General features: G+C 40.1%; 1 protein-coding gene and 1 long non-coding RNA gene across 16 annotated transcripts in view; both read right to left on the bottom strand.

Annotated features, from left to right (window-relative positions):
• Positions 1-1858: 1858 nt before the first annotated feature.
• LOC120500070 lies at positions 1859-9451 on the bottom strand. Its single transcript, XR_005627029.1, has 2 exons — positions 2753-9451; positions 1859-2144 (listed from the first exon to the last, which is right to left on the bottom strand). It is a non-coding gene; the product is annotated as an uncharacterized LOC120500070 (long non-coding RNA).
• A 4464-nt stretch (positions 9452-13915) lies between these two features.
• EMSY (EMSY transcriptional repressor, BRCA2 interacting) overlaps positions 13916-16214 on the bottom strand; it is a 42518-nt gene continuing 40219 nt past the window's right edge. For all 15 annotated transcript variants that reach the window (XM_039704432.1, XM_039704433.1, XM_039704434.1 and 12 more), the window contains one exon: positions 13916-15418. In XM_039704432.1, the coding sequence (XP_039560366.1) occupies positions 15224-15418 (195 nt within the window). In that variant the 3' untranslated portion in view covers positions 13916-15223. The remainder of the gene's footprint in view (positions 15419-16214) is intronic.

The raw sequence follows: 16214 nt of genomic DNA, 5'->3' as shown, positions 1-16214 counted from the left end.
TTTCTAATAATCTCCTTGGGGACAAAGACCAGAGGAATTTACATCCTGAATGAAGGGATCCTGAATTTACATCCCTGAAGGGATCCAACAGAAGATTATACTTCTACGTGTAAGTTAGTTCATGCCTGGATGCACAAGCTTATACCCGAAATCCATGACTGGAAAAGAGTGTGGAAGGAAATGGGATTTTTGGCAGAAGGTCACTTATGTGCATCCTGAAATGGTTGGAGGGTGAGATGACCATCGGGAAACAGCAAAACTGTAGGAACAGGCAGCATTTCTCACTCTTAAATGCGTGTAGGAAGGAGACTGAGTTGCACCCCTTCCTCTGCTCTTCCTGTGCTGGTTTCCTCAGCAAGAAAACCTGAAGCATGTGTGAGGAAGGAGCTAAAGTGCCTTCCAGCAGGTTGAGGTGGTTGTCCCCAGGTTTAGATACTTTGGTAGACAATCAACTCAGATGAAGTAAGGGATCCTCTGCATTTAAAGTAGCTTTCGTTTCCTATTAAGTTTCTGAAATAAATGTATACCCCCAGCTTTTCAAGAACATCAGATTAATTTGCAAGAGGTTTTTGGTTTCTTTCTTGAACTTGGGTACCCATCTTCCAGCTGGCCTGTACCAAACAGATCTGTGTCTTACTCAGGTTTTGTGTCCTGTTTCTGCTAAGACCAATGACCACTGTTCTACCAGAGGGTTGCTGGGGTGATACCAGAGATGTTGGGATTGCTTGGTCCTTGGGAAGACACTCTGGGAGGATCTTGGAATACCCAGCTGAGCGCTTAAGCTGTCCATGCATGGAAGCAGCAGTGCCTGAGAGGGCACACACTGCTCCCATCTGTGCCATGACACACGAGGCAGAGGCAGCAGCCTCCCAGGAGATGAGTGTGCTCAGGGTGCACTACAAGGCAGGTCTCAGGGCTTCCTGCCCACACCTGCCTGCCTGCCCAAGCACAGCAGCACAGACCCCTCTCCCAGCCAGACCCAGCAGAGAACACTGACACATCCTAGAATTAATGAGGTCAAAAGGAGAGCTGAGGAAGGGTCTGACTCCGGTTCTGGCAGAGAAGATTCAGCTGGGAGGAAGGGAAGAGTTCCAGATTCCTGATCTCTTCACAAATGTTCTGCTATTTTCTCTCAGTGTTTTGTCTGTATTCCCTCCAGCAATCACAACACAACACAGACTTTCCCACCCCAAAATAAGGTAGGAATTTCTGGTAACTTTTGCCTGGAAATGTGGCTGAAGTAGCTACGGACAATTGATAACAACATAGACACAAAGCAGACCCACTGTCCTGGTATTAGTTGGCAAGGACTGTCTAGCAACTCAGTCTGAACTGCTGCAAGGAGGGTGAGATGGGAAGGAAGCCTGAACACGTGTCACAGAGGAATTTATATCACAGGCTACGCTTCACACGTGATGTTTTTTCCCCCACCTACTCACACAGTAAGTTTGTGACTTTAATCTGTTTATTTTTAGTGGGAAGTATAAGTAGGTAAACACTCTGAGCAGATAGTGCTCTGAGCTGATATTTTAGGCAGGGAGGCTTAATTGTATTCCTGTGCTAATTGTTGTTAAGTTTCTGGGTATTATTGATTTTGGACTTGCTCCCACACACTCCCACACTCCAGGTCAATAGGTTGTTTGGCTACCATCACAAACACTCCCTGCTACTACTGTACAAACTGCTCAGGGTGGGGGTTTCCACACCTCCCACATCCCCCTCCTGTTCTCTGCTAAAAAAGCTGGAGCATTGGAAGCTGCCAAATAGGACTTTGGAGAGAATTCTCTTGTTTGTCTGCAGGATGAGAGGAGGAGAGACTATGGCCATGCAGGTTGTGAGAAATGAAAATCACTTCTAAAAAATTTAAAAGGTTTATTAAAGCTTTATCAAAAATACAACAGAAGACTGAATAGAGAAAATATTAGGGTGCCAGGAGCAAACAATTTTTTCCCACCATGAGCTCATCCACACAATGGAGGTTTCACCTTTTAACCCTTAGCCCCCCACCCCCCAAAGTTCTGTCCATCAGCTCCTTCTTGGCTGTCCAGTGGTGGAGTTTACTTCCTTAAATCTGGATTGGAGGTCAGGTGCTGCCATAGTAACAAGCCGACCCACCCAAATATCCTGACTTCTCAGGTCACCCCCTGATAAAAACACAAGGAGATAAAACATAACTATAAATCTATAAAACTTCTCTTAACATTTATGCATGATATTTGCCTTTTAATAATGAGAGTCAACCATCACATTACTCATCTATCACACAGGTTGCCCCTACACTACACTGGTAAAAGGCAGCCATGAAGATGCTCAGATTGAGCTACAGGCTCTTCTGTTGCTCTGCTTTTGCTTCCTTTGCTGCAAGAAGCAATGAAATCAGCTACACCAGCATAGAGCAAAAGACATGACTTCTGTGGATTTTTAGTCTAACTCATAAACTTGGATTTGAATTAAGTAATAGAGGTTAAAGACAGATAATCAGAGAATCCCTCTCTATATAAATAACATGTGATCTAATAGCAAAAGACGGCTAAATTGAGCACAGCTTCCTCTGAGAAGCAGATAGCGTGGGGAAGGCCCTGGAAGAGGATGTTGGTTGGGTCTTATTCTTCAGGGAAGGGAGGAATTGTGCTAGAAGAGAGTGGAGCGTGGGGAAGGCCCTGGAAGAGGATGTTAGTTGGGTCTTATTCTTCAGGCATCACCAGGAACATTGCAGGGAAGGGAGGAATTGTGCTAGAAGATAGTGATTTACCAATTAAAAGCTGCTGGCTGGAGAGAGAAGTTGCAGGGTCCTGTAGAGAACTGCTGAGCGAGGACACCAGATTGGCAGCAGCTTGGGATGTTGGACTGGCCCAAGGAAAGACACAGTGGTTGGTTAATTACATGAGGAGGGTTGGAGACCAGAGAAAAGACTCTAGAAGATGCATTTTTCTATTTCTGTACTATTAATTTTGCCCCAAGCGCCAACAGTATCCAAGCAACTCAATCACAAATGGATTTTATCTTTGCACTACCCTGTGGAGAAGGTAGATGGCCAAAGGCTTGGGGAGCCAAGGCGAAGAGCAAAGCAAGCAATTTATTAGGCTGGGGTCACAGAAATTCTGGTGATGTGAGCCCTTGTCAAGCCTCTTCACCACTAAAGCATGCTTTCCCCAAAGGAGGGAACTGATCAGCAACCTACTGGTGTTTATTTGAAAAAAGGCCTGAGGATGAGGAAAACACTAATCATAGAGTCCTTAAGGTTGGGAAAAAACCTCTAAGTTTATCAAGTACTCATTAAACCAGCACCACTGTGTTCACCACTAAACCATGTCCCCAGCTGCCATATAATGGAGAAGTGCCACACACACAAAACCACAACCACATGGTTATTATAACATTTTTCCACAGGGAAAAGAAATGCATTATTATAAATGTGCCAAGCTGAGGCAGAGCTCACATTGCATCCTACTGCTGGGTCTGCTCATGAGACAGGAGTGGGATGGGTCCTGATGAGAGGTAAGATATTGGTCCACTACAGCCATTCATGTGGGTTTTTTCCATAGGCTACATGAAAAGGACTCCTGCATACTTCTCAACTTGGAAGACACAGCTGGTCCACCTGTATTTCCCACCATCTGAACAGTCTGGTGAAGTTAACACATTTTCCCCCAAAATAACAACACTTCCTTGTGGCTTTTAGACTGGCAGTTCAGTACTGATACAAAACTGGTCATTGCTAGGTGATGTTCCCATCATTCAGATACAGCATAGTCTTCCTGCTTCAGCACAAGCCTTTTGTGCTTAAAAGTTCTATTACAAAAGTTCACCTGTAAAAGCAGAATATGGGAGATGCGTGAACAGCAGAACAAGAAATTAAATGCAGAAGCATAATTATTTTTATTCAATTTGACATATAGAATCATAGAATGATTTGGGTTGGAAGGGACCTTAAAGATCATCTACTTGCACCCCATAGTGAAGAATTCATTCTCATAGTGAAAAACTCGTATTTATAGTGTCTTGGTACATGGCATAACCAAATTAAATAATTTGGGGTTTTCTGGTATTAACTTGATTTTTTTGAGCTATTTATTTTGTCAAAAGATCAGGAAGAAGACTGGCCTGCCCCCACGCTCAAATTGCAACATAAAAACTGATTAGGTATTGTTCTTCACAGGAAACCATTTATAGCACAATGCAGTTTGGGCTGTCCTGGCTTAGGTTTTCTGTGACACATCTGCATGGGATTGTTTACACTCCTGGAAAAACAAGAGACAGCTTACAGCATGGCTGGAGAGGCCTGGCTGCATTCCTAGAGAGCTTCGTGCAGGTGGCATCCAATAAAGACACCTGACCCTTTGATTTGTCGTCTACGTCAATAATTGTATGTTTTTGAGGGGGACAGAGTGAAATCATATGTTGAATTTAAAATTCACGTACGTTTTTCTGCCAGCAAAATCCTTCACCATTCATAAAAGAAAACCAGAAACATATGAACTCATGAGCTCATGTTTCAAAAATGAAGCATCCAATTAAAATAATCACTCTTTTCCAAACAGCAGTCTTTCTTCACTTCCATTACAATCAAGTTCCATTATTTTGGCAAAACTATTCACTTTTTTCATATGAAACAATGAATTCTGAGTAGCTGTACCTGAAAGCAAGCAGAAATTGAAGCTGTGGCAGAGAAACCCATGGAAATCCAGGGAGGATCAGGGACAATGGTTTTAAAAGAGAAGAATTTTAGATTAGAAACTCATTTCCCAGCGAGTGGTGAGGCCCTGGCACAAGTTGTGCAGAGAAGCTGTGGCTGTCCCATCTCTGGAAGTGTTCAAGGCCAGCTGGATGCAGCTTGGAGCAACCTGGTCTAGTGGAATGTGTTCCCATGGCAGGGAGGTCAGAATGAGATGATTTCAAAGGTCCCTTCCAACCCAAGCCTTTCTATGGTTCTGTGAAATCCAGAGTATAATTTGCCTTTAGTTTTGTTGTTTAACCTATCCACACTACTCATGGCCCTGAGCTACTCTTTGTCCTCAGAGCATTAGAAATTGCAGAGACTCCTTGCTTTTCTGTTACATAAACAAGCTGTATCCTACGTAGTTCAGAAGGCACTGGTGTTACCCGAGTAGTAATAAAACAGTAAATAATAATAACAGAAAACTAAATATGTGTGCTAATGTGAGACTGTAAGGAAAAGGAAGCAGGAGTGAGGTTGAGGAGTCCCCATGGTGACTCCTCTGGTGAGGAGAAGATGGACCAACACAAGGCACTAGCATTAAGAAGAAATTTTTCAAAATGTTTGTGAAAGAACAGGACAAATTTGAACACCCCACAATAGCAAAATGGGGACATTACAGCCACAAACTAAGAGGAGCAAAGCTGTAGCCAAGGCACTGTGCACAGCATGGAACATGTTATGGACCTCTGTAGGCTGGGCTCCTGCCAAGCCAAACCAGAAGACAGCTACACTAACCACCCCCAAACCCCAGTTGGAAAATGTATTTTGGTATCAAGAAATTAAATGCAGAAATTAAGTACCAAAAAACATTTTTGGTGATACTCCAACAGCAGCAATAGTGAGTATTATTTTAAGTTGCCATTAGAAAACACATCTGGCCAAGGGAAGCACAAGACAAGTCTGATGGACAAGTCACACCAGAAGGACACACACCAGAATTTCAGAAGTGAGACTATTCTGTTTCATTGGGCTTCTTGCACTGGTTTGGTGGAAACTTGTGACTCTACAAGAAATATTATGATCAGCAGGATGGGTGGAACATTACAAAAAGAGAGCTGAAATCAAAAGACTTTGAATTTTCATAAAACATCAAGCCAAAAAGTTGAAACATAAGTTAGAAACAGTTTCTTAAGTCTGTAAGAGGAACAATCACCATTTTCCATAGGAATAAAATCCAAGCTGTCCAAGTGCATCCTGGTGTTTCCATTGCCTATTATACTCCAGGGTTTATGAGGGAGCTCAAAAAATAATGCAGGAGCTGTCGTTGTTTTAAGTTGTCATAGGATGCAGCAGCAAATGGGATGTCTGGCAATGGGGAATGTATTTGTAGTGTGGACTCATTTATTCGTGGAGGACTGTGTAGCCAAAAAAAAAAGGTGAAGGATGAAAACGCATTAGCTTCCTCACAGGAGACTCCACAGTCCTTGGGGGGTCATTATAATGTCTGTCTTTGCTTCAGTACTGCTTAATTTCATCACATCCAGGAGTCTTCACAAATCCCACGGGAGAATCGCAATGATTGCATGGTTGATGTCTCCACACCTCTCAGGGGTGTGATTGACAACCTGAAGTTTCCAAGTTCATGTGTCATTTCACCTGCTGTCCTCACCAGGCTACAGAAGGCATTCTCTTTCTTCCACTGCTTTTCAATGGCCCCGTGAACTCCACTGACCTGTGCAGTAGCTCATGCGTCTCTCCAAAGAATTAGTGCATGTGTAACACAACATCAGCACCTTGGTCTGTGCCATGCATTCAGAGTGTCACATGCCCTCCTCCAAATCAAAAACTGCACAATTGTTTAGCTTGGAAAAGATTATTGAGTCGCATTGTTACTCCAGCACTGCCATATTCACAACCAAGCCATGTTCACATCTTTCAGACACTTCCAGGAATAGTGATTCCACCATTTCTGTAGGCAGCCTGTTCCAGTGTCCCATCCCACAGCAAACCTCAGTTCTGTGAGGCAGCCTCCATGGCAAGGAAATCCAGATCTTTTAGGCCTATGTTGAGGGAAGCTGTCTCATGCTTTTCTACAGTCATCCTAACTAACTAAAGAATTTATTGGCAATTTCCAAGGGGAACTTAATTTAGATTTGACCTAAGAACCTCCATTCCTTACATTACTACTGTCCTGCTAGTCTCTAGGCTGTAGATAACTGCAATATGACCACAAAGTCCAGAAAGGAAAGGACAGAGAAAAAGCGAAAGGGAAATCATGAAGTCCTTTGGAAATCACACAAAGGACACCCTTTCTGCCTGAACCAAGATCAAGACTGTGATTTGTAATGAAAATGAACCTCACTCTCCTAAAAGAGTTGTTGGACAGGAAACATGATTTCCAGTAGTTTTAAGAATGAAGTTGGGTAATTTAAACTTTTTTCTCTAGGCATGGAAGGTAAGGAGAAAAGAGGTAATGGGGAGCATAGCCCATCTCAGTCAGAAACTTGGTAACTTTTTGAGTTCTTATAAGTTTTGCAAACAAGGGTACCACTACCAAATCAACCATCTAGGTGATGTGCAAACCGTGGCTGTCTCACCGTAACAGGAGCTACAGCTCTCTGGAGGGGATTTTGGTAGTTCCCCTCCAGTTCTCCTGCTGACATCTGTACACCACTGTTTCCCACATTCCATCTGTACATACCAAGTACATCCAAATAAAAAAAACTTACCAGATCAACTCTTCTACCCAACTTTTGCAATGGGACTAAAGCTCTGGGGCCAGAGTTGTTCTTGTGCCATCTGCACTTTGATTGAAAGAATTTAAAGGATCCAGGTTACATTTACCCTCAAATTTAAAGTTTGCAACTCCTGTTCCTCAACTCGTTTATTTCAGCTTGAGGTTCCTATTTTATTTCCATGAAATAAGCTTCCATAAAGCACCTGTGCTAACCCTAACCAAAAGTAACCCCAAGCCCTGCACTACTTTCACAGTGGTTGATCAGACGAGGCAGTTGCTCACTGAGTCCACGCCCTACTATCAGTTCAATTTCATAGCAATTATTTACAATACAGCCATTTGATAACAATTATTTGTAGTAAAGCCTTATCCTGTGTTCTCTGTACTTAGCAAGCTCTGCTTTGCAGCATCTTCCTGGGCTAAGATGTTTTGGCAGATTTTTCTTATGATTTCGGTCTCCTCAATTCTATTTATTGCAGGAGAACTCATGCATGCCTCAGGACAAGCTCAGAGGGGAACACAATCTGCAACCAAATGAGTATGTGCATCTTCAAAGAATGGCTCTAGCAAGGCTCCACCCTGACCAAAATCCCTGCTTCACAGGGAAGACAGGCGTCCAGTTCTCAAATTAGTAATTCTGGGCTCAGATGTGTCACATTTACATGGTATATTTGAACAAAAGGCATAAATCAAGAGCTAAAACTGCACTGTGGTCACCTATAGATCTATATTATATATTTTCATGCAAAAACTAAGGCTGCACAATGCTCAGTAACAGCTATTGCATCCACCTGTAGATTGATGCAGTTGGAAAACATTTCCAAGCATTCCAATCTTCCTCTTGACACCTTTTTAATATTAAGAAATACTAGAAAGTGACATCTGATGACAGTGTTTTGTTAGTAGCCTGTGTCTCTGCAGTCCTGAAGTGGCTGCAGGGAGAACTGAACAAGCTGAAGTCTGGAGAGGAAAACAAATATCCCTATTTCTGGCAACACTGCAGCTACAACACTTTGTTCTCACTAAATTTGTGCTTCTTCCCTGTGGTTTGTTCTCATGTCATTGTGAACCTCTTCTCAATATAGTATTTTTATTTCACATCCAAAACAAACCAAGAGAAAAACCAGAAAACACAGCACATACTAGGAAAGAAGAAAAAAAAAAAATAATGCACAGGTGGTCACTGGAAAAGGTTGTTGAGTTTCCATCACGCTAGGTTTCCAAAAACCCCACAGGACATAGTCCTGAGCAGTCTGATCCTGCTTTGAGCAAGAGGGCTGGACACGATAATCTCCAGAGCTTCCTGTCAAACTGTGATGTGTGGGCACAAAGAACTGTTCCCAGCTCTTTGCTGTATGCAGGTCTCGGGCAGCATCCTTAACAGTAAAAAAACCTGTGCAAAGAGACCTCCAGAGCCTTTAGCTGGCTTCTGGCAGAGCCTGACATGAAGGAAGTCACAAAGTACTGGAGTCTGTAATTCTCTGGGACAGTTCTGGCTAAGAGCTGTGACAAGCTGATTTGATTTTTTTTTTTTTTTTTACCATAAAAGCCAATTTCTGAACAATGTTTAATAAGCTCTAATAAGTAATACATTAGGCTCTTACAAGTAAGAATTATCGAAATTTTAGTAAAAGTGCCATCAAAAAGGATTCATGCTAGTTAGTTTGGGCATTCAAGTGACAGAATGAGATAATCTTGGTTCCTTCCTTCCAAGCCAAGCCAGTCTATGGAGTCTAAAACCCATATGTAGTGCATAAGAGACTGGCTGAAATGCCTACCACTCTCTGAAGGGTTCATTAATAGCCCAAAAAGCCCATGGTCCTCATCACCCACTCCCAGCTGGGTGACAAGAGTAGCTTTTCCAAATCCATTTAATAATGGCTACAGAAAACACAATCACCAGGATCACAGAAAATTTCAAAACTGCTAAAAACCTTACTGAGCTGGAAAGCTAATGAAAACAACAAGAAACCTAAAAAAACTCCAACCAAAAAACCAACCAACTAACCAAAAACCCCAAACAAACAAGCAAACGAAAACCAACAAAAACCAACAAACAAAACCAAAAAAAACCAACAAACAAAACCAAAAAAAACCAACAAACAAAACCAAACAAAAAAACTCCCTTTCTTTTTTCTTTTTTTTTTGAGGCCAAAGATTGAGCAAAACTAAAATCATAGGAAGTTTTAAGTAGGACCAGGTCTGGAGTATTGGACATTTCTAACAGTTATCACAGAATCACAGAATAGTTTGAGCTGGAAAGGACCTTATAAATCATCCTGTTTCATCATGCCTGTGGGGGCAGTCCTGGGCTTCAAAAATTATGTAAGACCATTTGATTACTCTTCAGTCCACAGTGCTTGAAAACTTATTATCTTTTGTGTACCAAATGATTCTAAGGCCCTTTTCTCTAGAATTAATGAGCAGGTTCCCAGGTACTGATTTTCCTATTTTAAGACTTCAGCAACTTTTCACCAAAGTAGTAAAGTGAAAACACCAAACCCATCCAAGATGATTAACTACCTCTGCATGCCAGTCATAGCTCTACATGCCTCAAGGTACCACCAAGTTCTCTTTTTTTTCACAGTTTAAATCCTTAGCATACTAATGCAACTCTCAATTGCCAGTATTGGAGATACAAGGCCACTAGATTTCAAACTGCAGCATCTGTGCAAAGACTGCAAATGACAGAAAATACTATACCCCTTGTCAATCCCAGTTAATTGTCCTCAATCTTACAACTGGGGTTTTTTTCCAAGGGTTTTGTTGTTGTTTTTTTTTCCCTGTCCGAGTGTCAAGGTTCTGGCACAGGTTGCCCAGAGAAGCTGTGGCTGCCCCATCCCTGGAAGCGTTCAAGGCCAGGCTGGACAGGACTTGGAGCAGCCTAGTGGAAGGTGGCTGGAGGGTTGAACCGGATGAGTTTTGAGATCCATTCCAACCTAGTGGAAGCTGTCCCTGCCCATGGCTGGAGGGTTGAACTGGATGAGTTTTGAGATCCATTCCAATCCAAATCATTTGATGATGATACTCTGCCTCTACACCAGCCTGAAATGTCCCAGCTAGTTTCTTCTTCCAAAGGAACCCACAAATACCTAAAGGTACCTCTACCCTAATTTTCTCTTTGATAAACTATGTCAAGCTCTAAATTTATCATAAGGTAAGTGTTTCTTTTCTGCTGGAAGAAAACAGATTCAAAAACTCTCAGGACAGACTTTGAGTGGGGAAAAAAACAGTCCCACAGTTTGGATGGAAACCATGCACAGGCTGTTAGTAAACATTCTTCATGGTTTACTTCAAAACTTAGGGAAAGGAGCCAACCATAGACACACAGGTGCTAAACATACTTTTTTTCCCAATACATGCAAACCCCAAAGCAGTATTTTTCTAGTTCATTATCCTAAATTATGATCGGTTTTCTCTGGATTCAATGTTGTCAAGCTGAAATCATTGGCCTTTGTGGGGATGCACAACCACCTTCACTTGTGAAATCATAAGACTTCAGGAACTATTTCTGCATTAGAGACAAAAGCATATAGTCTTAATTCAAAATTTTTAATTTTTTAGAAGGTTTTAGATAGGTAGTTTTGTTTGTTGGTTGGTTTGGTTTGTTTGGTTTTTTTAATCCCATTGATTTAGTAATTTATTCTGTTCAAAGGGCCCTAAGGGCCCTTTTTCTATTCTGCCCTGAAATTTCAAAAGCTCAGGGCTTTGTTTTCTAAGTCAGAGAAACACTGAGACTGAAAATACAGTCACCACAATGGTTTAACCTTTCCAGAAAACATGCAGTGTGCTGTGATTCCCTGGACTTTTAAAGGACACATAAATTCCCCCTAGTTTCAGTACTTCCTCTAACTTCAGTTCACTTTCTTAGCATCCTTTTTTGAAAATTCATGTGTGTTGCTACAGCACCAGTTTATTAAACTTCTGAATTCAAAGAAACTCATTAATGCCATTTCACTTGCTCTACAGTTTATCCAGTTTTCTGATAAGATAGATACAAGCCTATTACCTGCCAATTCCCAGTACCAAAAATTACCACCACCATACCTACTCCTTCTTCCATTCCAAGAAAGGACATCAAATTAATTTCAGGAACGAAGATGCAGCTTATGAGGGACAGGGGATATGCAAGTATTGTTCTACATACCAATGTTTTATTTTTAGCAGTTTGATGATATTTATAGGGCTGTGAGAAGTGGATACATGGCTGCAGGGGGATGAAGTATCCCAAGGGCAGGTAGGAAAAAGCTGCACATCTGCCAGGCAGGACAAAAGAACAGGCCTGGAGTTCATGCAAAGGAGAGAAGTCCAAATGCTTCCAAGCACCTTATTTTACTGTCATTATAAAAAATCATGTTTAAAAAAACCCAACTGTATCTACCCTACATTTTAGCTCATCTTGTCTATTTCTTATTTGTAAAGGTATTCCTATGATGAAGTGCTGAAACACACAAATTCAAAAGAATCTGAAGAACAACACGTTGAAATTTGGCAAAGCAGCAAGAGAAGAATGTCAAGAATGAACACACTGATCACCACAGTTCCTTCTTCTAAATTTCTCACATCACCTCAAGACATCCCCACCATGTGCTTCAACTTGCCAACCTTAAATCAATCCCTTCTCATAGAAACATGAAAAGCTTTCAGATGTTAAACAATTTGCTGTCTTCAAAGAACTGTCAAATAGTCCACTGTAGTTGTCCACACCTTTCCTCTAGTCATCACTAAAGAGGCAAACAAAAGTCTTACATAAAACATCAGGAAAAATTGAACCAGAACTCAACAAGACAGTGAATCCATTAGGTGTTGAATTCACCTTACACTCTTTCTTGGTATCTATTTTTGGCTGGGGAGAGCATATACCTTCACCTAAAACTGAAACTTAGGGCAATGTTCTTAATCATAAGTGTTTAAGAAAAGTCTTGCTCTCTCTTATATTCTCATGGCCTTCCAGTCCTCCATATACCAGGGACACTCAAAGTACTGCAAGAGCCCAGGTGACGATGAAAATTTGATACAAGCCAGAAGAACTGTGTGTGTCACCTGCTTTGGACCCTTCACAACTGGGTATGGAAATACAGACCATTCCTTGTGCTGACTTATGCAAAGCACAACAGACTGTCCACTGCCACGAACATCATCAGTATTAAGCCACTTTTTGTCACCCTGTAGCAATGTGGAACTTTCACAACTTAAAGCATAACTTCTTCACTTTTGTTGATTGCTGTGGTTTCATTAAAACACGAGTAAAATCTCCTGAATAGCTATCAAAACCTTAACTACCTAAAATGACATACTGGCAGGGTTATTATTTAACTAAATAAAGATATGTGGAATGTTTCATTTATAACATCTTATTCTCCTCAATCCTGAGCACTAAGGACATCAGAATCCAAACCAATACTTATTTCAATACAAAGGTAACACAAAAATCATTAGTTTCATAACCCACTATTCCAGTATTCACACGTCAAATTTATAAGGCCATTTCTCCACAATTATATTCTACACTATTTTAGAACTAATGTTGATGGAAAAAGAAGACAGAAGGAAAAAAGAAGTATATGAAGATCCTAGTGACTTAGTTTATAAGACAACTGACATTAGAGAAAACCAAGAGCCCCCTCTAGGGGTTACTGCAAGTTCTAACATAGGTGAATTCAGAACAGTTTTTATGGTTTGTATTTTTCAGTTTGAGTTACTCCAATTGGAATTTAACCTTAACTACAATATCAACAGTAAAATGACAGTTTAAAAAGAAAAGACTGACGCAAAAAACTGTATTAGACTTTGGATGAAATCTACTTACAGTACTTCAGCACCAAAACGTGGGCAGTTAGGCTTATACATTTATATACAATTAAATGATGTCAAAGTCATAAAATGCTTAGTTATTTATAATGAAATCTATACAAAACAGTTAAAAACGTGGTTTTATATACATTTTGAAAAAAAGAGTATTGTGTCAATTACCAGAACGTATTAAAACTGGTTCTCTTGTCCCATCTGAACCCAAACCGCTCTCTGTGACTTGTAACTACCACAAAACCCCAATGTATTGCTAAATAAAGATATGTGGAATGTTTCATTTATAACATCTTATTCTCCTCAATCCTGAGCACTAAGGACATCAGAATCCAAACCAATACTTATTTCAATACAAAGGTAACACAAAAATCATTAGTTTCATAACCCACTATTCCAGTATTCACACGTCAAATTTATAAGGCCATTTCTCCACAATTATATTCTACACTATTTTAAAACTAATGTTGATGGAAAAAGAAGACAGAAGGAAAAAAGAAGTATATGAAGATCCTAGTGACTTAGTTTATAAGACAACTGACATTAGAGAAAACCAAGAGCCCCCTCTAGGGGTTACTGCAAGTTCTAACATAGGTGAATTCAGAACAGTTTTTATGGTTTGTATTGTAAATTCCAATTGGAATTTAACCATAACTACAATATCAACAGTAAAATGACAGTTTAAAAAGAAAAGACTGACGCAAAAAACTGTATTAGACTTTGGATGAAATCTACTTACAGTACTTCAGCACCAAAACGTGGGCAGTTAGGCTTATACATTTATATACAATTAAATGATGTCAAAGTCATAAAATGCTTAGTTATTTATAATGAAATCTATACAAAACAGTTAAAAACGTGGTTTTATATACATTTTGAAAAAAAGAGTATTGTGTCAATTACCAGAACGTATTAAAACTGGTTCTCTTGTCCCATCTGAACCCAAACCGCTCTCTGTGACTTGTAACTACCACAAAACCCCAATGTATTGCTTCAACAAGCCAAGGCATAAGGCTAATTTTGGAAACTCACCATTGTATACCCATTTAAGCTTTTAAACTCCCCAAATGGTCAAATTTAAAAACAGCATGTAAGAGTAAAATACAGATTTTTAGAAGTCTTAGCTCACTTCTAAATTCTCAAGTTCAACTTGGAAAGATGTTGAACTATTTATCCCCAATTTTGAAAAACTGATTAATAGCAAAATGTACTTCCTTCTCCCTGGTTTGTACTAGAATTAACACAACTGCCTGTTTCATAGGAACTTTGTTCAACAACTCGTCCCACTTTAAATTTCATATTTAAATAAATAATCAGAGGTTAACTAGAGTAGATGAGCATTTTGTATGCTTATGGCAGAAAGAAATGCCTCATCTACTACTACCCTACTTCTTGTAAAGCATGAAAAAAAACTCCACTAGCCAATCCACTTTGCTACCAGTTAGCAGTTTTGCTTATTTCCAAACATTCACCAATAAGAATTTTAAAAAAATACTTTAAGCTTCTGAAAAAAAATTTTTAGTGAGCAGGAGTGCAAGAAAGCCAACCAATTCCAAAATTCCTGGGGCTTTTCCAGCACTGTCAGAGACATTTTTTCTCTCACATGCTATTTGAAAAGAAAAATATTTACTATATGTTTTCTTTTTTAATGGTGTTTTGCTCAACAGCTAAAAAGACACAGCAAAATAATGATTCCTTTTCACTTAAAGCTGTTTCAGTATCTGGGCAAGGGCTTCAATAGCACAAGCTGTAGAATTCATTACAGATTTGTTTTTGAACAGGAGTACATTCCACTGTCACAGGTTTACTAAATCTTGGTACCTACATCTTCTCTTCTTTTTTTCCAAAACAATTTTTAAGATTCAGCTTTTGCAATACTGTCTTGTTAAAACCTACTGATGCTTCAAGAGTCCAATGAACAATTCTAACAGGCAAAGTGCTCTAAGACATCACAATAGAAGGGCATCTTGGATGCTCAAAATCCCAAGGTATTTTAAAGTACACTCCAGTGTCTCTACTCCTTAGGATTGTTCAACAGAACTTTGAGAGGGGCTGGGTTCAGTGCCATCCTCAGTGCTACTGTCCACATCTTGCTCCATTGCTGTCTCCTCATCATCGAGGCGCTGACTGGTGAAGTTGTTCAGCTCCAAGAGTCCGCTGGGTTCCACCACCACATTGGAGCTGGAGTGACAAGGGATGGGATAGTGAGGGATAGTCTGAAAGAAAGAAAATATTTAAGTTTAATGAACAATATTGAAGGTAAAGGCATCTGTGCATGCACAGATTTGTGGAAAAGGGATTATTTGGTTTCCAAGGGCAATTTTCCCTAACTGAGGCTTCAAAGCAGCCTTTCACTGGATTGGGTTTAAAGGTAAAATTTGAATAATCTTGCTCCCCAGGCCTTTGATCTTCCCTAAAGGTCTGTGACAGCATAACCAATGCATCATCCACCATTCTGCAAACCCAAAGCAGAGATAATATTTTCTTCAGCCTGATCTTTTTTAGACAAGACGTGGTGATAAAAGAATAACCCGAGTTAAAATGACTCACAAGGACCATCGAGTCCAACTCCTGGCCTTGCACAGGACAACACCAAGAATCCCACCAGGCAGTGCATTGTCCAAGCACTCCAGGAGGATTCTGGTTTTTGTATACAACAGAGTTCAAGCTCTGGCCCTGCTCAGAGCTGCAGCTCAGAGACTGAGGAAACACAATTGCTATTTATTTCTAAGATTATTATTATTATTATGGTTATTATGTTAGTTATTTTTAGTTGTACTTTCATAGGTTAAAAAGCTAAATTTCTGACTTTATATAACTGAAATTCTGGGCATTATTTGACTTTTGAAACAGCTCATAGCATGCCACAATGATACACAGCACCAATTCTCAAAACATACATGTTTGAAGTAAAACAGAAATCTATCTTTGTCTATATAAGGAGGACTAAAAATGAATACAGAACTGGTAATTTCTACAAAAGAGAAGTTAGCCCCAGTAAAGACTTCACAA

Source organism: Passer montanus, unplaced genomic scaffold (genome assembly GCF_014805655.1).
Source record: "Passer montanus isolate IOZ18808 unplaced genomic scaffold, ASM1480565v1 scaffold175, whole genome shotgun sequence".
Taxonomy (NCBI): Eukaryota; Metazoa; Chordata; class Aves; order Passeriformes; family Passeridae; genus Passer; species Passer montanus.
Note: the sequence above shows the minus strand (reverse complement) of the source record. Positions and strands in the feature narration are given on the sequence as shown.